General features: G+C 46.1%; 1 protein-coding gene across 3 annotated transcripts in view; it reads right to left on the bottom strand.

The window, feature by feature from the left end:
* Window positions 1–4,108: 4,108 nt before the first annotated feature.
* Window positions 4,109–24,921, bottom strand: part of LOC140406621 (uncharacterized) — a 34,903-nt gene continuing 14,090 nt past the window's right edge. The window contains exons 1-4 of one of the 3 annotated variants that reach the window (XM_072494623.1): window positions 17,149–17,212; window positions 13,039–13,154; window positions 10,406–11,303; window positions 4,109–8,453 (exon numbers count right to left, since the gene is read on the bottom strand). In XM_072494623.1, the coding sequence (XP_072350724.1) occupies window positions 8,414–8,453; window positions 10,406–11,187 (822 nt within the window). In that variant the 5' untranslated portion in view covers window positions 11,188–11,303; window positions 13,039–13,154; window positions 17,149–17,212 and the 3' untranslated portion in view covers window positions 4,109–8,413. Of the gene's footprint in view, window positions 8,454–10,405; window positions 11,304–13,038; window positions 13,155–17,148; window positions 17,213–24,921 lie in introns of those variants that run through there. The other 2 variants (XR_011939210.1, XM_072494624.1) reach the window with 2 other exon arrangements.

The raw sequence follows: 24,921 nt of genomic DNA, 5'->3' as shown, positions 1-24,921 counted from the left end.
CCGACCCGGTATTCTCCGGGGCCTCTGCAATTCTCCGCCTTCGATGGGCCAAAATCCCGATGGCGAGGTTCGCTTGTGTTGTTAAAAATCTTGAAACAGGCATCATGGCTGATGAGTGAGAAGGGGTTCAGAAAGTGTCCAACATCGCCATAGTTTGCTGACAGTTGTGCCGCTGGCCGGGGGGAATCCTGCCAAGTTCGGGGGAGTAGTGGGGTATGGCCAGGAGGTGGGCTGTGGGGTCAGCATGGATGGGCACAGAGCACTATTGCTGCAGACTGCAAGGCAGCCATGCAGCTGCGCACGGAGGAGACTGCCCGCTGTGAAATTAGGGCCACAGATCATATGTGTGTCCCCTTGGGCATTCCGCTAGGTGACCTCTGGCCTCAGCTGACCCATCAGTGGGATGGGAATGCTCCAGCACAATCAGTGCCATCTTGTTGACTGGGATGAATGTGTGTGGGGAGTGTAATGTGCATATACGGCTGCAGCTTGTCAGCCTCCTGAGAGTCAATCACAGACCCGGTGAATCCCACACCGTTTTTCATTGGAATGGATTGTGTTTCATGTGGTGGCGGTGCTCGCCCCTCCAAAGTCACTGAGTCAGTCCAGGTTCAGCGCCAGCTTTGCTGTCATGGGAGTCCACAAATTCTTCCCCGGAGTGAACACTTAGTCTCAGGAACAGACAATCCCGCCCACTGTGTCTCATTCTTTAAAAGCTCCTGAGCTCCTTCTACACCTTTAAACAAGATGTGGAGATGTAGGCGTTGGACTGGGGTGAGCACAGCAAGAAATCTTACAACACCAGGTTAAAGTCCGACAGGTTTGTTTCAAATCACTAGCTTTCGGAGCACTGCTCCTTCCTCAGGTGATTGGAAGGAAGGAGTGATTCAAACCATACCTTTAATCAAGTAACAGATAGTGAGAGCCATCTGATGCACAGTAACCCAAAAACAAGACACTGTTGTACTTCTTCTCTGCTCTGTTCCTTTTTGAAATGAAAGTGAAATGAAAATCGCTTATTGTCACAAGTAGGCTTCAAATGAAGTTACTGTGAAAAGCCCCTCGTCGCCACATTCTGGCACCTGTTCGGGGAGGCTGGTACGGGAATTGAACCGTGCAGCTGGCCTGCCATGGTCTGTTTTAAAAGCCAGCGATTTAGCCCAGTGTGCTAAACCAGCCCCTGAATTGTGTGAACATAGTTTCAGATTTCTACATTTCAGTAACAAATGTTGAAATGTTTGCCCCACACCCACATCTGATTAAAGCCACAAACACAAAGGTCCAGTTTTCTCCTGGAGTTTGAGACAAATCAGTTTTGAAAATGATGCAGAGTTTCAGCCAAGAGGGAGATCCGGGCTCAGCCCCGCCCCTCATGCACTCAGATTGGTTGGAGGACCAGCCGCTCCTGCTCGGTCACCCAGACCCGCCCCCTCTTCCTATTCATCCTGACCTTCCGTCAGTCAGCCTGGCGTGATGCAGAGCATGCGCAGTGCGGCAACTGTAGTTAGACACCACTGCGCAGGCGCACGGACGGAGTTTGGAGCATGCGCAAATCCAGTGTTGGACTGGGGAGAGGCTTTTGTCCTGGAGAAGCGGAGTCAGTGCCAGGCGGTGGGTGGGAGGATTTGGAAACACTTTGTGGATCCGCAAACCCTTCACCATCATTGTCAGCTCCCTGGTTTGCAGCTGCGGAGCTTCTCCCTCCCTCCCGGGAACAGGCCCAGGTTAACGGGCACCATCCTGCTTCAGACACTGGAGGATGGTTCATATCAGAGGATGGGGGAGGGGGACAAGAAATAAGAGCTTCCACTTTGCACTCAAATCAATGAGGACTCTGATCTCTGGCAAGGAAGGAAACCCTGGCAGGTGGGCGGGGAGGGTTCACAAACACCCGCTGGAGGCCCCAAAACCCCACCTGCAGGTCCAGGGTTTCCAGCTCTTGGGGGATGGTTGGCTTCAGGGGGGATTGTTGGCTTCAGGTGCGGCCATCTTGGTGAAGGGCCATAGAGTGGGCGAGACATCAGGGTCCCAGTGACCAGGTGGAAAAATGATTGATTAATTGATTTTATTCTCACTTTGCACAGAGGGGCTTGAGAACTGAACCCAGCCAGAGGGGAGGGAGGGGGTGAGCTGTAAGGAAAAGAATTGTGAAGGTGGTGTGCAGGGTTTGCCGGGCTGACCAACTCTCATGGTGAAAATTATGGCACAGCCTGCACTGAAAGGCTGGCGTTCTGCCAGAGCTGGGACCAGTCCGCCTGGGGTAAGTGTCTGCCAGAGCTGTTGGAACACAGAAACAGTAAGGAACATGATCCTGTGCATTGAGAAAGGTCCAATTTATGTGACAGACAACATCCAGGCAGCATGCAGCCTGGGACAGTGGACACAAATACATTCCTATAAAATACGGGACTGTTAGTCACTGTGGGATTTGCATCCAGCACAGGGAGGTAAGAGAGTGCATGGGATTAGGATTTACTGCTTTGCAGGTACAAATGAGGAAAATATTTTTAATGGAAAATAGAATTGGACATTCAGAATTTCTCTCCTCTCTTTAAAGTTTTGTAAACTCCTTTTCCAGGGCATTAGAATGGTGGATTTACGAACAGGAAGCTCAAACTGAACATCACAGCATTATCTGACAGAGTCACCACGGCCTGAATATCATCAGTAATTGAATTAGGAAGGAGAAATGTTTGCGTATTCTGCCTGTACGACACCATCTAAAACATCTGACTGGAAAACCATCAAGACACACACTGGAGTGAGAGTTTCCAGTACATGGACTGTACAAAGAGCTTTAACCAGTTAAACAGCCTGTAAAAAAACATTACACGATTCGCAGAGGGCAAAAAGTGTAATTGTGTTCTGTGTGTGTGGACAAAGCTTCAACTCATTGTCCAAACTGGAGAAATACAAGGAAACTGGCACCATGGAGAAACCATGGAAATGTGAGGAACGCAATAAAGGATACAATTCTTCATCCCGGCTGGAAATGGGCAGCACGGTAGCATTGTGGATAGTACAATTGCTTCACAGCTCCAGGGTCCCCAGGTTCGATTCCGGCTTGGGTCACTGTCTGTGCGGAGTCTGCACATCCTCCCCGTGTGTGCGTGGGTTTCCTCCGGGTGCTCCGGTTTCCTCCCACAGTCCAAAGATGTGCAGATTATGTGGATTGGCCATGATAAATTGCCCGTAGTGTCCAAAATTGCCCTTAGTGTTGGGTGTGGTTACTGGGTTAGGATGGAGGTGTGGACCTTGGGTGGGGTGCTCTTTCTAAGAGCTGGTGCAGACTCGATGGGCCAAATGGCCTCCTTCTGCACTGTACATTCTATGAAAATTAACCCAGTGCACTAACACTTCCTTGATCGGGGTCGGGGGCGTTGACAGCAATTATCAACCCATTGTAATCACATTTCCCCATCAGAGTAACGAAGAAGGGCAAATGTTTACACAATGTTTTTCGAATTCCCTACGAAGGAGTTAATCACTTAACTCGCATTCTGCACCAGAGGGAGGGGAAAGGACAATTATTACTGAAGGAGACAAACACTCCCTCGATACATAATCGGCTTCTAGCTCACTATGCGGCCGACGATCCCAACCTTTCCACTTGTGTTGGAGAGATGTTCATATTTAAACATTCCAGTAATTTTGAAAAATCTTATCACAGATAATCATATTCCAACCGGTTGAACTCCAATAGTCTATCCTCCAGGGCCTTTTCACAGTTCTGTGATTTATGTTTCCAAAGCTAGTCCTGTGATTATTTTGGGATATTTCAGCAGATGTCATAATGCATCTCTCAAATAATGCACTTTTGCACAGAGCTGTGAATACTATTCCCTACAATGCACGCCACCAGGACCAGGCATAGCTGTTGGTGAAACTTGTAGCAAAAATCAAAAACACGCACATGCAAACACACGCACAAACACGACCGCAGATAATATGCCATCACAAGCATGCACGCATGCAGGGACCCACAAAAGTAAACATTAACAAATGCACTTGCAAACCCGAACGAACACAATAATGTAGACATGAAGACAAATACTATCTTGGGAAATGAACACATATATGTGGACACAGATGCATGGACACGAAGAGGCACACACAGCGACATGCATTTAATCGATAAACTAACATTAACAAATTCACAGTGACACACATAGGCGCAAATGTTAACAGACATGCAGAAGCACACAAATATATATGGCAAAAACAGACGTTACCACATAAGTCCAAGGGGCGGCACAAATTGCCACAGTGGTTAGCATTGCTGCCTCACAGCGCCAGGGCTATGGCCTTGCATGACTGTCTGTGGGAGATTGCACATTCTCTCCTTGTCTGTGTGAGTTTCCTCCATGTTCTCCGGTTTCCTCCCACAGCCCATAGATGCGCTGATTGGGTGGATTGACCATGCTTACTTTGCCCATTAGTGTCCAAAGATGTGCAGGTTAGGTGGGGTTACAGGGATTGGACAGGTTAATCGGCTTAGGTCGGGTGGTCTTTCGGATGTTCGGTGCAGACTCGATGGACCGAATGGCCTCCTTCAGCCCTTTCGGGCTTCTATGAATAAACAATTTAACAGGATCATACGGTCAAAAATATTAACATACACACAAATGGAAACTCGTCTGCGTACAAAAAGTCATTATTGCAAATCCAGACACATAAACAGAGGTAAATGCAAAGATCAATTTGTAAACATATATCAGCACAGAAACACAGTAACGAGAAACACATAATTCAAATTATACATGTTCATTGATAGGCTACCACAATGCGCACACACAGATGCATGAATATATCCATCAATCCTCATTAGAATGTTTCCGACACTCATTAGAACTCATACAAACACAAGTGCAGAATAATGAAATGAAACGATACTGATGCATATTAGAGAGAGAGATAGAGAGCGAGAGAGAGAGAGAAAGAGAGAGAGAGAAAGACAAAGGGCAATATCAGAATTCTGACGGACATTTTTCACCGCAACATTCGACAACAATTGGCGTTAAATGACACTGATGCGCAAAACCCAGATAACAGATAACAACTGATTTTATTTAATGATATACCAACCATTTCCATCACACAAAAAAGCATGCGTGAAACTCTGTTCGAATAGCTCTATTCACTCACTGTCTTAAGTAGTGATCTGAAACTATCATTACGGTGACCATTATCAATGTGTAAACCTTCTTCTGTATCTCACCATAATATTCCCTGATGATAGACCATTTAACAATTGATTCACAATGAAGTTGCACCTGAAGGTGAAGAAAAAATACATGTTCGAACACAGATGTATCATTGTTTGCTGTTACTGCTTGTTTTGTGAGCCAGCGCCTGTAGATATTGGAAGATGCAAGGTTACAGGATGTTCCTATATGTGCTACATTTGATCCAGCAGCAACAAGAGCGGGACTCATTGCAGCGTTTTGATGGGTCACCCAGATCCGTTCAAGGGTCAGTGAAGATCCGTGCAAGGGAGGCAGAGGCGTCGCGGTATTGTCACTGGACTAGCAATCCAGAAACCCAGGGTAATGCTCTGGGGACGTGGGTTGGAATGCCACCAGAGCAGATGGTGGAAAATGAATTGAATAATAATCTGAAATTAAAATACTAATAACGACCATGAAACAATTGTTGATTGTTGCAAAAACCCCACCTGGTTCACTATTGTCCTTCAGGGAAGGAAATCTATCATCCTTACGTGGGTCTACATATGACTCCAGACCCACTGAAATGTGGTTGACTCTTAAACTCCCTCTGGGATGGGCAACAAATGCTGACCCAGCCAGCGACACCTACATCCCACGAACGAATCCAGAAAATCTGCAACAGGATAATAGGTTCCATGCACATAAACTGCTGCTGTAAATCACGAGAAGCTGAGTTGACAGGCTCAAAACTAGGAAGGCAGAACCACAGGCAAGTGGACTTAATATATGTTAGAGCACGCGCCGAACCTCCACATCTTTGGATTGTAAGTCGGAATATAAGTTGTGAGTAGGATATACAGAGGAACAGGTGGCTATAGATAGGTTAAGTGACTGTCGTTACGACCAGAGAATATAATGGTAATTGGGAAATTGTCAAATATTTGAGGAACAAATTAAAAATAAGCATATTATCGAAAGTGTGAGAGATTTCTCACAAGAGATTTCTGTTTTTCTTCGAGTATGAAATGCAAACTGTTAGTATGCAGTTACAGCGAGTAATCAGAAAAAACCGAATATAATGTTATCATGTGGGTAATTGAATAGAAAAGTAGCGAGGCGAAGCATCAGTTTTACAGAGCATTTGCGAGATCAATTGCGCACAATCCTTTGTATAAGGACAGGAGTTATCCTTCCCTAGAATCGGTTCATGGTCATAACTAGACTTTTAATTTCATATTTTTATTCAATTCAAATTTCACCACCTGTCATGGTGGGATTCGAACCTGGGACCGCAGATCACATTCCTGGTTTCCTAGCCCAGTGACAATACGACTACGCCACCCCCGCTCCTTGCTGAAGGAAGGATGTAAGTTCTATAGAAGCAATGTTTGCCAGAGACTACCATGAATACCACCGGTCATTTTATGATGAAAGTTTATATACGCTAATGTTATATGCACTGGAGATTAAAAGCATAAGAAACAAGTTAATTGAAACACATATAATCCTGAGGTGGCTTGACATGGTCGATGTGGAAAGGATATTTACTCTTCTGGGACAATCGGGAACGAAGGTCACTGTTCAGATATAAGAGGTCGCCAATTTCAGGTAGAGGTGAGGGGGATTGTTTTGTCTCTCAGAAAGTCGTGAGTCTTTGGTACTCACTGCCTCAAAAGCCGATAGAAACGTAGTCTTTGAATGTCTTTGATACAAAGATAGATAGATTCTTGAGAAGCAAGGAGTAATACGTTTATTGGATGAGGCAGGAATATGGGGGTGAGGATAGAGTCAGATCGACCATGATCTCATTTAATGGCCGAGCAGGTGGTCGATGTTGAGGGACCTCCGCCAGTTCCCAGGATGCATAGCTCGGGAGAAGACCTGGAGAGCTGAAAAGGCAGCAGATGTGTGGTGGCTTCCTGATGCACGTCGAGAAGCCAACGGTTACCCTTTGGAAACATGGCGATCTTCTATATCTGGCTGAGAGTTGGTGCTGGAGTTTAGCCTCAGGAATCCAGGGGAACGTTGTCGCAAGAAGTGCGATTGAAAACCTGTCAGGTGAGAAGTCGTGGAAGCAGTCCGAGGGATTTACACAGTAACTTCATTGCAGTGTTAATGCGAGCCTACTTGTGCCAATAATAAAGATTACTATTATTAGAAGGAGCGATTTTTAAAGGCAATTCAGAGGTTCGATATTTGGAAGAGAGTGCTCGATTTCCCTCTTGAGGGGAGATAGTGTGAACCAGTATTGTGTAACACGTAATTAATAAGGCCGCCTGGCTGTGTTGTGCAGGGTTCTGTGGAGTCTATGTTCGTCGCATCGACCATGCATTGTGCAATTTTATGTGTTCGACTGCAGATTACCTGTTAATTCAAATGTGCCATGTGTTGATTCTGAATGTTTTTGATTAAGATAGGTATTGCAAATAACCACACTTCTTTGACTTTGTGGAGTGATGCTTAATTTGTTTGTGCAAAGACTGTGGGTTTTTATGGCTTGGGGTGTACATGGGATAAGAAACTTTGCAAACTTTAAACCGAATCATACCAAAACCCTGGTGGTCTGATCTAGGATCATAACAGAACATATTTATAGAATACAGTGGTGTTAAGTATTAGGTATGTATTGATAAGAGAGATTAACTTAGCATGTTGATACCGTTTGAAAGTTTAATTATAGAACAAATTGCATCTTAAGGAAACTAAAAGAGGAAGTAGAACAACATTTGGATTATAACCGACTGAAATACATTTCCACTTTCCCATCTCCGTAGACATTACAGGCCACATCTGGATTGAAGACGACGGGGATGATAATGGTAATATCGGGACAACCGCTTCCACATTCATCACCCTGTTTGTCTTCAGCATATGCTATAGCACAGCAGTCACTCTGGTGAAGGTGAGAAGGTTCAATCCATTCACTCTACCATCTGTCCACATTTCTACAAGTTTCATTTAAAAAGAAATTAGATAACTGCAACGGATCATTAAATATCTGCTTCATTCTATTATTTTTCATACAGATCGAGTGATCAGTTGACGTTCGGCCGCCGTTCATTTTCCTCAGTGTTTATAGGCACCTCTGGATTACAATAATAAACATATTCTCTTGATCACTCTTAAAGAAAGCGGTTTTTATTTTATGATGCCAGGTTTTTTTGTGAAGAGAGAAACATCCTGCTGAAGATTTCCATTTTGCACATCCAGAATATTCGGAATCATACCTGTGTTTTCAGCAATATTCAAGTCCGGTGTGACCAAGCGACTGTTTGGATTCGTAATCTGTAGTTGAAAAGAATCATGAATTGGACCTCTTGCGTGATTTTGTTTTGTTGTTCATTTTTACGGCATGTCGGTTTTGCTGGCAAGGCCACCATTTGTTGCCCAACCATAATTGCCCTTGAGAAGGTGGTGGTGAACCATCTTCTTGATCCGTTAACAGTCCATGGGGTGCAGATTCACCCACTTTGGTATTGGGGAGGGAGTTATCGTTATACCGTTAACGTAACTTAGATTTTCACTTTAGTTTCAGTTAATGTGCTAATAAATAGCTGTTCTCACTCCTGTGCTCAGATGTTTCTTCTTTTTATGTCGCAGTTATATGTGCTCCCTGGTATGTTACAGGTGTAGATAGTGCTGGCCGCTCAGAGCCCATGTGTTCATTTCTCAATTACTTTCTAAGCTGTTGTATCCTCTTTGTGAAAGTTTGAAACAGACGTTCTCCCGAACATACTCTGTATGAATTTGGCAATAAAGTGTTACATTAATTAACTTCAAATTCTTTGTATTTCTTTTCCTACGGTTCCTCCCCAGCTCTCTAGTTTCCCTAGTAAAGCGCCCCCCCCCCCCCCCCCGCCTCCCTCCCTCGCGCACACACACACTGCTGGATCATGGCGGCCCATCACTTTCACATGATTTTATCAGAAAATGCAGAGGCAGAATGACCACACAGCCAGAAGAACCTCTCTGAACTCTCTCATATGATTATTCGTCAAATTCACATGGCAGGTTCTTGCAAAGAGCAACACACTGATCCATTGCAGCACTATACAGAACGGAAATTGGAAAATTGAAACTGCCTGTACACTGTCGCAGTCAAACGCTTACGGTGCAGGCACAGCATGGGTTTAAATACAGAGTTACGCGGCTGTAGACTGTGCCAGCATACATTCCCAAGGCACTTTCAAGTTACCCGGAGTTCCAATTTACCCATTTGGGTTGTTGGACACCCTCGGATCTAATATCAGCAGGGTTTTAAGAACATAAGAACTAGGAGCAGGAGTAGGCCATCTGGCCCCTCGAGCCTGCTCCACCATTCAATGAGATCATGGCTGATCTTTTGTGGACTCAGCTCCACTTTCCGGCCCGAACACCATAACCCTTAATCCCTTTATTCTTCAAAAAACTATCTATCTTTATCTTAAAAACATTTAATGAAGGAGCCTCTACTGCTTCACTGGGCAAGGAATGTTGTCATTTATCTCAAGAGGCTTGGAATATAAAGGCAGGGATGTACTTCTGAAGCTTTATAAAGCATTAGTTAGGCCCCATTTAGAATACTGTGAGCAATTTTGGGCCCCACACCTCAGGAAGGACATACTGGCACTGGAGCGGGTACAGCGGAGATTCACACAGATGATCCCAGGAATGGTAGGCCTAACATACGATGAACGTCTGAGGATCCTGGGATTATATTCATTGGAGTTTAAGAGGTTGAGGGGAGATCTAATAGAAACTTACAAGATAATGAATGGCTTAGATAGGGTGGACGTAGGGAAGTTGTTTCCATTAGCAGGGGAGACTAGGACCCGGGGGCACAGCCTTAGAATAAAAGGGAGTCACTTTAGAACAGAGATGAGGAGAAATTTCTTCAGCCAGAGAGTGGTGGGTCTGTGGAATTAATTTCCACAGAGGGCGGTGGAGGCCGGGACGTTGAGTGTCTTTAAGACAGAAGTTGATAAATTCTTGATTTCTCAAGGAATTAAGGGCTATGGAGAGAGAGCAGGTAAATGGAGATGAAATCAGCCATGATTGAATGGTGGAGTGGACTCGATGGGCCGAATGGCCTTACTTCCGCTCCTATGTCTTATGGTCTTCAGTCAATTTACTTGACTTTCAGCCAGAATATTAGCCCCTATAAATGGGCTGGAGTTTGTTATCAGCAGAAAGAGACCCAAATGAATATGGTTCAGTCCTGAATGTGAGGAACAGCAAAATCCAATCACTGTGGTTACTTGTGGCCTCGTTGGTGTCTCAGCAGGTTGGGTGAAGTAGTGAATCCCTTCCCACACTCTGAGCAGGTGAATGGTCTCTCCCCAGTGTGAACTCGCTGGTGTGTGGACAGAGCGGATGACTGAGTGAATCCCTTCCCACACTCGGCGCAGGTGAATGGCCTCTCCTCAGTGTGAATTCGCTGATGTACAGTGAGGTGATATGATCGTCTGAACCCAGTCCCGCAGTGAGAGCACCTGAACGGTCTCTCGTCAGTGTGAACACGTTGATGGCTCATCAGATCCCCAGAACTTTTATAGCACGTCCCGCAGTCTGGACATTTAAACGGTCTCTCATCAGTGTGAACTTTCTGGTGTCTCAGCAAGTGGGCTAAAATAGCAAATCCCTTCCCACACTCTGAGCAGGTGAACGGCCTCTTCCCAGTGTGAATTCGCTGGTGATTCTGCAGGTTGGATGAATCACTGAATCCCTTCTCACACTCTGGGCAGGTGAATGGTCTCTCCCCAGTGTGAATTTGCTGGTGTCTGGACAGAGCGGATGACCGAGTGAATCCCTTCCCACACTTGGAGCAGGTGAATGGTCTCTCCCCAGTGTGACTGCGTCGATGAGTTTCCAGCTGGGATGGGGAAGTGAATCCTTTCCCACAGTCCGCACATTTCCACGGTTTCTCCTCTGTGTGACTGCATTTGTGGCTTGTGAGGTCTGATGATCGACTGAATCCCCGTCCACACACACAACACGTGTACGGTTTCCCCGCACTGTGAACGATGCTTTTTCCTTCCATGTTCAAAGTACGATGATATTCAGGATATGATAAATTGAGGATTCTGTCAGATCCTGATGTGATGCTTGGTTTGAGTTTCCGGACTTTGAAGCCTCCCCTTCGAACACCCTGTGAAACTGATTTAAAACAGAAAATAGGGAGTGAGAGAACCCACAAAAACACAAAGGCAGGTTGTGAAATTGAGCTGAATGAATCTGGTCATTTGTGGGGCCGGCACTGGGAAAAAGTGACCATGAAAACTGCTGGATTGTCATAAAAACCTAACTGGCCTCTTTGGGAGGAGAGAGAAAGAGGTGAAGAGGGATTTTGTATATCTACAAGTCATACTAAAGAGACTAGTTGACAACGCAAATTCGACCTTGAGCTTCATAAACAGTAATATTGACATCAAAACTATGCTTCTGGTGGCATGGTGATTAGCACTGCTGCCTCTCAGCGCCAGGGACCCGGGTTCAATTCCGGCCTTGGTGACTGTGTGGGGTCTGCACTTCCTCCCAGTGTCTGCGTGGGTTTCCACCCGGTGCTCAGGTTTCCTCTAACAGTCCAATGAAGGGAAAGTTAGGTGGATTGGCCTTGATAAATTGCTCCTTAGTGTCCAGGGATGTGCAGGTTAGGTGGGGCTATGGGGTTACAGGGACAGGGTAGGAGTGTGGGCCGAGGCAGGGTGCCCTTTCAGAGAATCAGTGCAGACTCGATGGGCCGAGTGGCCTCCTGCACTGTAGGAATTCTATGATTCCAATTCTATTCGATGAATCTTTATAAAGCTCTGGTCACCACTTTTCAGCAAGGATCTGAAGGTTCTTGGAGAAAGTGCAGAGGAGATTTACCAGAATGGTTCCAGCAAAGGAAGTTGAGGGGAGATTTGATTCAGGAACTCAAGATTATGCCAGATTTCTATCAGGTGTACAAAGAAACTTTGTTTCCATTCACTGATCGTCCAAGAACCAGGGACAAAGATGTAAAGTTTTGGGTAAAACCTGGATTGATCTATATAAGATCCTGAGGGGTTTTGACAGGGTGGATGTGGAGAGGATGTTTCCTCTTGTGGGGGAATCGAGAACGAGGGCATCACTGTTGCAAAATAAGGGGTCACCCATTTCAGATGGAGATGAGGATTTTGTATTCTCTTGAGGGTTGGAAGACTTTGGAACTCGCGTCCTTAAAAGGCAGTGGAAGCAGAGACCTTGAATATTGTTAAGGCAGAGCTGGATAGATTCTTGATGAGCAAGGAGGTGAAAGGTCATCAGGGGTAGGCAGGAATGTGGAGTTAACGTTAGAATGAGATCAGCTGCAATCTTAATCAATGCTGAGCAGGCTCGAGGGGCCGAGTGGCCTGTTCTTAGATTGTATGTCAAAGGTACGGGAGATATGAGGTGATATGAGATTTATGTTTTTACACAGCGAGTGGCAATGACCTGAAACTTGCTGCCTATGAGGGAGTTTGAAAATAGACACAATGAACGATTTGATTTCAAAAGGAAATTGGATAGACATCTGAGGGAAATAAACCTGCGAGGATACAGGGATAGAGCAGGAGAATGGCACTGACTGGATTGCTCCAGAGAGCTAGCATGGACTCAATGGGCCGAATGCCCTTCTCTGTGCCATCATGTCTCTGACTCCTTTGTGTAATCTAGTTTTGTAATTTAACCCCAGGGGGTTCAGATATCACTCAGGTAAATCTGTGCTACACTCCCTCCGAGGCCATTCTATCCTTCCTCAGGTTTATTGCCCAGAACTGAACAGAGTTCTCCAGGTTTGGTCAAACCAGGGTTTGTGAACCTCGGGGCTTTTCCAGTCACACGGAGACCTGAAATCTTCCCTCACAGACAGAACAGTCAAACCTTTTACCTTCCACACCCAGATGCTGCTGAAATTCAGTCTCTAATGAATCAAGTGACTCTGTCAGATCGCGATGTGACGTTTGGTTTGCATTTCCTGTCTGTTAAACCTCTACTTCCAGTATCCTGTAAATTTACAGAAACCTCACAGTCAGTTTAGGATAGAAATTCACAACATTCTCTCCTTCCAACTTTGATTAAACGTATTCCTGGAGGTTTGATCACATGATCTGCCCCCATCCTCCAGCCATTAATCGGTCAACACATCCATCCTTGTGACACACTGCCTTCCTCGGCCAATTGGGAAGCAAAATGACTCATTACCTAACAGGACAGTTACTGTCCTAACGATTTTCCAGACACCCAGGTATGAATCTCACGAACGCAGGGAGTGGAGTTGGTGCAAACTCAGGCTGGAGCAGCTTCGGAACAGTAAATATAAATAACTTACCTCAGGGATTCACGGCCTATTCGGCAGAGAGCGGATTTGGCCCGAATCCGGGGAGGAGGAGCTTTGAACAGTAAATATAAATAACTTACCTCAGAGTAAAGCTGATTGGCTTGTTGGGAATCTGTTCTAAATTTGAGAAACTGGAGTAATTAACTAAGTAGGGAGTAACTCGGAGATCAGTAACTAGGAGATTGCTGTTTATATCTATAATCAACGATTTGGATGAGAATGTACAAGACATTCATAGAATTTACAGTGCAGAAGGAGGCCATTTGGCCCATCGAGTCTGCACCAGCTCTTGGAAAGAGCACCCTACCCAAGGTCAACACCTCCACCCTATCCCCATAACCCAGTAACCCCACCCAACACTAAGGGCAATTTTGGGCACTAAGGGCAATTTATCATGGCCAATCCACCTAACCTGCACAGCTTTGGACTGTGGGAGGAAACCCACGCACACACGGGGAGGATGTGCAGACTCCGCACAGACAGTGACCCAAGCCGGAATCGAACCTGGGACCCTGGAGCTGTGAAGCAATTGTGCTGTCCACAATGCTACCGTGCTGTTGGGGCTTGGGTCACTGTCTGTGCGGAGTCTGCACATCCTCCCCGTGTGTGTGTGGGTTTCCTCCGGGTGCTCCGGTTTCCTCCCACAGTCCAAAGATGTGCAGGTTAGGTGGATTGGCCATGATAAATTGCCCTTAGTGTCCAAAATTGCCCGTCGTGATGGGTGGGATTACTGGGTTATGGGGATAGGGTGGGGGTGTTGACCTTGGGCGGGGTGCTCTTTCCAAGAGCTGGTGCAGACTCGATGGGCCGAATGGCCTCCTTCTGCATGGTAAATTCTATGACATCTATGACATGATCAGTAAGTTTGCAGATGACACTAAAATAGGTGGTATTGTCAGCAGTGAGGAAAGTTATCAAAAATTGCAGCAGGCTCTTGATCAGCTGGGAAAGTGGGCCGAGAAATGGCAAATGGAATTCAATACAGATAAGTGTGAGGAATTGCATTTCAGAAATCAAGGTAGGACTTTCACAGTGAATGGTAGGGCCTGAGGGTGTATCATGGAACAGAAGGATCTTGGAGTTCAGGTGCACGGTTCTCTAAAGGTGGAGTCACAGGTAGATAGGGCAGCACGGTAGCACAGTGGTTATCACAGTTGCTTCACAGCTCCAGGGTCCCCAGTTCGATTCCCAGCTGGGTCACTGTCTGTGCAGAGTATGCACGTTCTCCCCGTGTCTGCTTGTGTTCTCTAGTTTCCTCCCACAGTCTAAAGATGTGCGGGTTCGGTGGACTGGCCTTGCTAAATTGCCCTTAGTGTCCAAAAAAAAGGTTAAGTGGGAGTTACTGGGTTACGGGGATAGGGTAGATAAATGGGCTTGAGTAGGGTGCTTTTTGTAAGGGCCGGTGCAGACTCGATGGGCCGAATAGCCTCCTTCTGCACTATAAATTCTCTGAAGACGGCTTTTGGCGTGCTGACCTTCATCAGTCAGGGCACTGAGTATACAAGTTGGGAAGTTATGTTGCAGTTGTACAGGACGTGGGTGAGGTCGCACCTGGAGTATTGTGTTCAGTTTTGGTCGCCTTGCTGTGGGAAAGATGTTATTAAACTGGAGAGAGTGAAGAAGAGATTTACAAGGATATTGCCAGGACTCAAGAGACTGAGTGAAAGGGAGAGATTGGACAGGCCAGGACCTTTATCTTTGGAGCGTAGGAGACTGAGGGGTGATCTTATCGAGATGTATAAGATCATGAGAGGCATGGACAGGGTGAATACACTCAGTCTTTTTCTCAGTGTTGGGGAATCAAGAACTAGAGGGCTTTGGTTTAAGTTCAGAGGGGAAAGAATTAATGGGAACCTAAGGAGCAACGGTTTTACACAGAGGATAGTACGGAATGAGCTGCCGGAGGAAGTAGTTGAGGCAGGGACATTGACAACATTGAAAAGGCATTTGGACAGATACATGGATAGGCAAGGTTCAGAGGGATGTGGGCCAAATACAGGCAAATGGGATTGGCTTAGATGAGCTTTTTGATTGGCATGGACCAGTTTGGGCTGAAGGGCCAGTCTCCGTGCTGTAGATTCTATGAACTCCAAATCTCTTTGGACATCCACTATACTTAACCTCTTTCCATTTAGAAAGTACTCAGTTCTAACCTTTTTTGGTTCCAAACAGATAACCTCACACTTGTTTACATTACCACAATCTTGCCCATTCACCTTGTCTGTCAATATCTTCTTGCAATTTAATGCAAGAGTTAAGTGGGAGTTACTCTATGATGCCACCGAACTTTGTATCATCAGCAACACAGAGGTGCTGGTTTAGCACACTGGGCAGGCCAGCAGCACGGTTCAATTCCGTTACCAGCCTCCCCGAACAAGTGCCAGAATGTGGCGACTAGGGGCCTTTCACAGTAACTTCATTTGAAGCCTACTTGTGACAAGCAATTTTCATTTCATTTATTTCACAGTGCAGAAGAGGCCCTTCGGTCCATCGAGTTTGCACTATCACATGATAAACATGACCCACCTACCTAATCCCATTTATCAGCACTTGGCTCATAGCCTTCAATGTTATGACGTGCCAGTCTTCATCCAGGTACTTTTTTTAGAGGATGTGAGACAACCGTCTCTACCACCCTCCGAGGCAGTGCATTCCAGACCCTCACCACCCTCTGCGTAAAAACTTTTTCTTCAGTACATGTGTCAATAAATCTAACCCCACTCTCTGTTGTCTGTTGGTTAGCCAATCCTCTATACAAGCTAATATATTATCTCTCAACCCCGTGGGATTTTACCTTATTACCTTTTGTGTGACACCTTATCAAATGAATTCTGGGAGTCCAAATACATCTACAGGACCCCATTATCCACTTGACTTGTTACATCTTCCAAGAACTGCAAGAAATGAGTCAAACACGATATACCCTTCACAAAACCACACTGACTCTGATGGATTGCAGTTTGACTTTCCAAATGTCCAGATACTGCTTCCTCAATAATAGATTCTAACAGTTTTCCAACAACAGACTTTAAACTAACTAGTTTCCTACTTTCTGCCTTTTTGACCTAATCCAGTGACATTGGAGATTTTCTCAGTGACCCTCAGTCACCATCACTGAAACGAACTTTAAATTCCAGATTTTATTAATGTAATGTCCCCAGAACATTTTCCTGTCTCTCTGGGTGACTAATGCAGTGACATTGTCACTGGGTCAGTGTCTCCCCCCTGGTCTCTGTGAGGTTGTTTGTGCAGAGAAGCCGGAAGTGGCGGACAGTGAGAGTGGAGAATGTTCATTGTTCAGCTCTGGGGCCGCACTCGGGATTTGTAAACCCCGCCCCCAACACTGACCTCTCACCTGACACCTCATAATTCCCGGACAATGATTGACGGCATCACGCGACCAATAGGAGAAGAGTGGACGGGTCCGGGAGGGGGCAGAAGTGACTGGTGCTCCAGCCAATCGGAGTGAATCAGGGGCGGGACTGGGCCGAGTGAAGCATGCGCAGTGTGATTACTGGCGACGCAGAAGTTTCTTTCTCGGATCCACAATCCGTGAAGGTGGGAATGGCAGGACGGAAGGAGAGCTGGATCATGCGGGTTGTTAGGCACGCTTCGTAAACATGTTATATAAACTGATCTGACAAAATAAACCACCGGTACCTGAGGATCTGAGCGGAGGCTGCAGCTTTATTACAGACCAGACTATGCACCCGCCATCTTTATTTGGTACTGGCAGCGGTGCGCATGCGCCTTCGTTATTTGGCTCACTGGCAGTAGTGCGCACGCGCGCCCGCACCCACCATCTTTCTTGGGGCACGAGCAGCAGAGCGCAGGCTCAGTCGCCATCATTGTTGGGGGCAACATTTTTGTAATGTGTCTTCATGACAGACTTTCACACTGAGTTACAAATTCTTATTTATGGGGCAGAATATATGCCGAGGGCAGTGACAGTAATTCGAATTTATATTGTGACTTGAACAGAATATAACTTTTGAGACTCAGAGAAACGTTACAAAATAACAATTGACACTGAGCCACATGAGGAGATATTAGATTTTAAGGAGAATCTTAATGGAGGAAATTGAGTCGGAGAGTCGGAGAGTTTTAAGGAGGAAATTCCTGAAATTGAGGCCTTGGCAACTCAGTAATGGTGGAGAGATTAAAATCAGGAATTCTCAAGTGGCTGGAATTAAATGAGTGCAGCGATCTCAAAGGGGTGTGTGTGGGGGAGATTACAGTGATCAGGATGATCATTATCATGGAGGAAAAGAATGAGAAATTTAAACTGTGTGCCTTTTAAAAGGAAGCATTTGCAGATCAGTGGGCACAGGGGCTGGTGTGAGTATGCACATGGGTAGCAGAGTTTGGGATGGGATGGAGGGGGTTGTTTAATGTTGCAGTCCGGCTGCGAGTGCGTTGGAATAATTTGGTTAAGTGGTAACAGAAGAATGGATGAAGGTTTCTGCAGCAGATGAACAGAGACAAAGGTGGAGTCGAGCTGTGTTCCTGAGGTGGAAATTGGCAATCTTGGTGATGGTGTGGATCTGTGGTCAAGAGCTCATCGAGGGGTGAAATATTTCACCATGGTTGTGAACAGTCTGCTTCAGCCTCAGACATTGGACAGGGATGGAATTGGTGGCAAGGGACTGGAGTTTGTAGCAGGGATGAAAGGGAATGGGTTCAGTCTTATCAATATTTAAATGGAGGAAAGTTCTGCTCATCCGGCACTAGATGTCAGACAAGTTCAACAGTGTGTGTCTTGGAAAGGAACTTGCAGGTGGTGATGTTCACATACATCTGCTGTCCTGCTCCATCCAGGTGGTGGAGGTTAAGGGTTCAGGAGATTCTGTCAAATTGTGATTCAGTTGTTGGTCCATTGCTTGCTGTTACCCTCACTCCTTTCTCACTCTCTCCCTTTCCATCAATCTTTTTGATTTTCTCTCTCCCCCACTACTCGCTCTCTTTCTCTCACTCTGTTTCTCATATTAAATTCTCTAGCCCAGAGGGTTGTGGATGTTAATAATAATCATTATTGTCCCAAGTAAGCTTACATTAACATTGCAATGAAGTTACTGTGACCATCAGTGAATATATATAAGGCTGAGATGGTGAGATTTTTAGTCTCTCAGGAAGTCAAAGGACAAAGGGAGCTAACGGGAAAGTGGAATTGAAGACTGAGATCAGCCACAAATGTGTTCAATGGCAGAGCAGGTTCGAAGGGCCAAATGGTCTACTTCTGCTCCTATTTCTTGTGTTCTTGCAGAGGCCCAAATCTTGTGTGGGCTCAGACCGGGTGGCAGGTTCCCTTCCCTAAAGGACATTAACAAACTAGTTCACTTTTCACAAAAGGTTCAACAGTTTTCGTAGTCACTTTCCCAGTGCCGGCCCCACAAGTTACCAGATTGATTCAGCACAATTTCACAACCTGCCTTTGTGTTTTTGTGGGATCTCTCTCTCCCTTTTGTTTGTTTTAACTCAATTTCACAGGGTATCAGCAGGGAAGGATGTGCAATTGGGAAACTCCAACCAAACACCACATCAAAATCTGACTGTTGTATAACTGATCGGAACCTGAATATCATCAGATTTTGAACATGGAAGGAAATAGCACAATTCACAGTGGGGAGAAACCGGACACGTGTTTTGTGTGTGGACGAAGCTTCAGCCAATTATCTGGTCTGTCAAAACACAAGCGCAGTCACAGCAGGGAGAAACCATGGAAGTGTGGGGACCGTGGCAAAGCGTTCAATTACCCATCTGACCTGGCAACCCATCGACACATTCACACTGGAGAGAAGCCTTTCACCTGCCCAGAGTGTGGGCGTGGATTCACTCAGTCATACAGCCTGTTGATGCACCAGTGAGTTCACACTGGGGAAAGGCCTTTCACTTGTCCAGAGTGTGGGCATGGATTCACTCAGTCATCCCAACTGCTGACACACCAGCCGATTCACAATGATGAGAGACCTTTTAAATGCGGGAAGTGCTTTAAAAGTTCTCGGGAACTGGTGTCCCATCAACATGTTCACACTGACGAGAAACTATTCAGGTGCTCCGACTGTGGGACTTGGTTCAGACGATTATCTCAACTCACTCTACACCAGCGGATTCACACTGGGGAGAGGCCATTCACCTGCTCCCAGTGTGGAAAGGGATTCATTCACTCAGGCAACCTGCTGAGACACCAGTGGGTTCACAAGTAACTGATGTGATTGGATTTTGCTGTTAATCACATCCAGGACTGAAGCATGTTCATTGGACTCGGGATGGACTCATATTTATAAACTCTAATCCAGTTATAAGGGATAATATTCTGGATAAAAGTCAATTATTTAACACAAGTGTGTCGAATCTTTTAACATCCCATCACAAGTTAGTTCTGTTTGAAGGTCTCTCCCTCGCCCCGTCTCCTCCATCCTCACCTCAAGTGTGTGGTTCATGAAGCTTCTTTCTCACTGAGATTGAGACAATCTGATGAGCTGCCTCTGCTGCTTTCCTCTCTACCAATGGGCCAAACTGTCTCGAAAATTCCACCTGGTCTGAGCTCTGAACTCCTCTTTCTCCAGTTTCTCTCCTACCCTCTATCTTCATCAGAGCTCATCTTCTCCATTAGACCTGGCTCCTGTGCCAGGGTCCTGGGTTCGATTCCCGGCTTGGGTCACTGTCGGTGCGGAGTCTGCACGTTCTCCCCGTGTCTGCTCCCAGGGTGTTCCTGTTTCCTCCCACAAGTCCCGAAAGACGTGTTTGTTAGGTGACTTGGACATTCTGAATTCTCCCTCTGTGTACCCGAACAGGCACCGGAGTGTGGTGACTAGGGGTTTTTCACAGTAACTTCATTGCAGTATTAATGTCAGCCTACTTGTGACACTAATAAAGATTGTTTGATTATTACTATTTAACCACATTCTCACAAAACTGCTGACCATTCACCTTCTCCATGTTGTGTGATATTGTTCATAGTTCTCTCTCTTCGTCCTGTCGCTCATCTTTAAATGCACCATCATCACCCATCCTAAAACAATATTTAACCCCACCATCATTGCAACTACCACATCAAAACCTCCCTTTCCTCTCCAACTCCTTGTACTCGGTGTCCCCCAAGGATCTATCCTCGGCCCCTCCATTTTCTCATCAACACGCTTCCAGTAGGTGACATCATCCAAAAGCACCGTGTTAGATTTCACATGTACACTGACGAGACCCAGCTCTCCCTCACCCCCATCCCTCTCCATTCCTCCACTGTTACTCAATTATCAAACTGCTTATCCCACATCCAGTACTGGATGAGCAGAAATTTCCTCCAATTAAAAATTGGGAAGACCAAAGCCATTGTCTTCAGTCACCATTACAAATTCCGTTTCCTAACTCCCGAGTCCATCTCTCTCCCTGGGAACTGTCTGAGGCTGAACCACACTCTGCATAATCTCCGGGTCAGATCTGACCCCAAGTTGAGATTCTGACCCCATATCCACACCATCACTAATATCAGATATTTCAATCTCCATGTCACCTGTGTCCATCCCCACCCCAACTGCTGCTGAAACCTCATCCATGCCCCTGTTACCTTTTGACTTGATAACAGACAAACTCTGTCCTCTCCCCGATCCGATTAGTTTCCAATGAGTCGATTCTGTGGAATGGAATGTCTTATCAGCGTTTCCACGGTGACCTTTCTGCAGTGAAGGAATGTCTTATCAGCGTTTCCATGGTGACCTGTCTGCAGTGAAGCGCCTGCTTGAGTTTATAATTCAGACTAAACTTCTCTCTCCCATAACACACATTATATCAGACACTGGATGTCAATGTATTTCAGCCATGTTATGTTAATATCTCCCAAACCCTAAAAGGAGTTTCAGATACACAAACTTTTAAATGTGGGAGGACAAGTTGATAAAGTGTTTAAAAAACTCATGGGATCCAAGGTTTTATAATTCTGGGTGTGGGGTTCAAAAGGACAGAGGTCATGTAAACCTGGACAAATCATTGGTTCGGCTGCAGTTGGAATATTAGATCAGGTTTTGGGGATCTTACACCAGGAAGGATGTCAAGGCCATGGAGAGGGTGTAGAAGAGATTCACTGAGATGATAGGTTTGCACTGAGTGCTGAATTTGGTGCTTTTTGAGTGCTATAGTAAGAGTTTGGTGACCGAGGGAGTTAGGTGAGGAGGGAGTAAGGTGCTCCTTTCATTTTGTTTCCGACATTTCCGCCAAGAGTGCAAAGAGAGCCAGGAGTTTACAGAAAGTGTAGCTGACTGGGAGCAGAGTCGGAGGGAGGAGATCTAGTTAGTCCACAGGGCAGCTATATTCTGTCAGGTAAGAAGGGATGGAGGCTAGGCCAGTTGCATGCTCCTCCTGTAGGATGTGGGTGGTGAGGGATACCACCGGTGTCCCCGCTGACTATGCCTGCGGGAAGTGCACCCAACTTCAGCTCCTCAAAGACCGTGTTAGGGAACTGGAGCTGAAGATGGATGAACTTCGGATCATCCGGGAGGCAGAGGGGGTGATTGAGAAGAGTGACAAGGAGGTAACCACACCCAAGGTACAGGACAAGAATAGCTGGGTTGCAGTCAGGGGGGAAAAAACCAACAGGCAGACAGAGCAGGGATCCCTCGTGGCCGTTCCCCTTCAAAACAAGTATACCGTTTTGGATGCTGTTGGGGGGGATGACCTACCGGGGGAAGGCCCTAGCGGCCAGGTCTCTGGCACTGAGTCTGGCTCTGGGGCTCAGAAGGGAAGGGGGGAGAATAGAAAAGCAATAGTTGTAGGAGATTCAATGGTTAGGGGAATAGATAAGAGATTCTGTGGTCGCGAGCGAGACTCCCGGAAGGTATGTTGTCTCCCGGGTGCCAGGGCCAGGGATGTCTCGGATCGTGTCTTCAGGATCCTTAAGGGGGAGGGGGAGCAGCCAGAAGTCGTGGTGCACATTGGTACCAACGACATAGGTAGGAAAAGGGGTGTGGAGGTAATAAACAAGTTTAGGGAGTTAGGCTGGAAGTTAAAAGCCAGTACAGACAGAGTTGTCATCTCTGGTTTGTTGCCGGTGCCACGTGATAGCGAGGCTAGGAATAGGGAGAGAGTGCAGTTGAACACGTGGCTGCAGGAATGGTGTAGGAGGGAGGGCTTCAGGTATTTGGATAATTGGAGCGCATTCTGGGGAAGGTGGGACCTGTACAAGCAGGACGGGTTGCATCTGAACCAGAGGGGCACCAATATCCTGGGAGGGAGGTTTTCTAGTACTCTTCGGGAGGGTTTAAACTAATTTGGCAGGGGAATGGGAACCGGATTTGTAGTCCAGCAACTAAGGTAGCCGATATTCAGGATGCCAAAGCATGTAGTGAGGCAGTGGGGAAGGGAACACTGACAAAGGAGAGTACTTGCAGGCACGGAGATGGGTTGAAGTGTGTATACTTCAACGCAAGAAGCATCAGGAATAAGGTGGGTGAACTTAAGGCATGGATCGGTACTTGGGACTACGATGTGGTGACCATCACGGAAACTTGGATAGAAGAGGGGCAGAAATGGTTGTTGGAGGTCCCTGGTTATAGATGTTTCAATAAGATTAGGGAGGGTGGTAAAAGAGGTGGGGGGGGGGGGGTGGCATTATTAATTAGAGATAGTATAACAGCTGCAGAAAGGCAGTTCGAGGAGTATCACCCTATTGAGGTAGTATGGGTTGAAGTCAGAAATAGGAAAAGAGCAGTCACCTTGTTAGGAGTTTTCTATAGGCCCCCCAATAGTAGCAGAGATGTGGAGGAACAGATTGGGAAACAGATTTTGGAAAGGTGCAGAAGTCATAGGGTAGTAGTCATGGGCGACTTTAACTTCCCAAATATTGAGTGGAAACTCTTTAGATCAAATAGTTTGGATGGGGTGGTGTTTGTGCAGTGTGTCCAGGAAGCTTTTCTAACACAGTATGTAGATTGTCCGACCAGAGGAGGGGCAATATTGGATTTAGTACTGGGTAATGAACCAGGGCAAGTGATAGATTTGTTAGTGGGGGAGCATTTTGGAGATAGTGACCACAATTCTGTGACTTTCACTTTAGTAATGGAGAGGGATAGGTACGTGCAACAGGGCAAGGTTTACAATTGGGGGAAGGGTAAATACGATGTTGTCAGACAAGAATTGAAATGCATAAGTTGGGAACATAGGCTGGCAGGGAAGGACCCAAGTGAAATGTGGAACTTGTTCAAGGAACAGGTGCTACGTGTTCTTGATATGTATGTCCCTGTCAGGCAGGGAAGAGATGGTCTAGTGAGGGAACCATGGTTGACAAGAGAGGTTGAATGTCTTGTTAAGAGGAAAAAGGAGACTGATGTAAGGCTGAGGAAACAAGGTTCAGAAAGGGCATTGGAGAGATACAAGATAGCCAGGAGGGAACTGAAGAAAGGGATTAGGAGAGCTAAGAGAGGGCATGAACAATCTTTGGCGGGTAGGATCAAGGAAAACCCCAAGGCCTTTTACACATATGTGAGAAATATGAGAATGACTAGAGCGAGGGTAGGTCTGATCAAGGACAGTAGCGGGAGCTTGTGTATTGAGTCTGAAGAGATAGGCGAGGTCTTGAACGAGTACTTTTCTTCTGTATTTACAAATGAGAGGGCCGATATTGTTGGAGAGGACAGTGTGAAACAGATTGGTAAGCTCGAGGAAATACTTGTTAGGAAGGAAGATGTGTTGGGCATTTTGAAAAACTTGAGGATAGTCAAGTCCCCCGGGCCTGACGGGATATATCCAAGGATTCTATGGGAAGCAAGAGATGAAATTGCAGAGCCGTTGGCAATGATCTTTTCATCCTCACTGTCAACAGGGGTGGTACCAGGGGATTGGAGAGTGGCGAATGTCGTGCCCCTGTTCAAAAAAGGGACTAGGGATAACCCTGGGAATTACGGGCCAGTTAGTCTTACTTCGGTGGTAGGCAAAGTAATGGAAAGGGTACTGAAGGATAGGATTTGTGAGCATCTGGAAAGACACTGCTTGATTAGGGATAGTCAGCACGGATTTGTGAGGGGTAGGTCTTGCCTTACAAGTCTTATTGAATTCTTTGAGGAGGTGACCAAGCATGTGGATGAAGGTAAAGCAGTGGATGTAGTGTACATGGATTTTAGTAAGGCATTTGATAAGGTTCCCCATGGTAGGCTTATGCAGAAAGTAAGGAGGCATGGGATAGTGGGAAGTTTGGCCAGTTGGATAACGAACTGGCTAACCGATAGAAGTCAGAGAGTGGTGGTGGATGGTAAATATTCAGCCTGGATCCCAGTTACCAGTGGCGTACCGCAGGGATCAGTTCTGGGTCCTCTGCTGTTTGTGATTTTCATTAATGACTTGGATGAGGGAGTTGAAGGGTGGGTCAGTAAATTTGCAGACGATACGGAGATTGGTGGAGTTGTGGATAGTGAGGAGGGCTGTTGTCGGCTGCAAAGAGACATAGAT

This window comes from Scyliorhinus torazame, unplaced genomic scaffold, assembly GCF_047496885.1.
Source record: "Scyliorhinus torazame isolate Kashiwa2021f unplaced genomic scaffold, sScyTor2.1 scaffold_721, whole genome shotgun sequence".
In the NCBI taxonomy this organism is placed as follows: domain Eukaryota; kingdom Metazoa; phylum Chordata; class Chondrichthyes; order Carcharhiniformes; family Scyliorhinidae; genus Scyliorhinus; species Scyliorhinus torazame.
The sequence above is the reverse complement of the archived record's forward strand: the minus strand, read 5'-3'. Positions and strand labels throughout refer to the sequence as shown.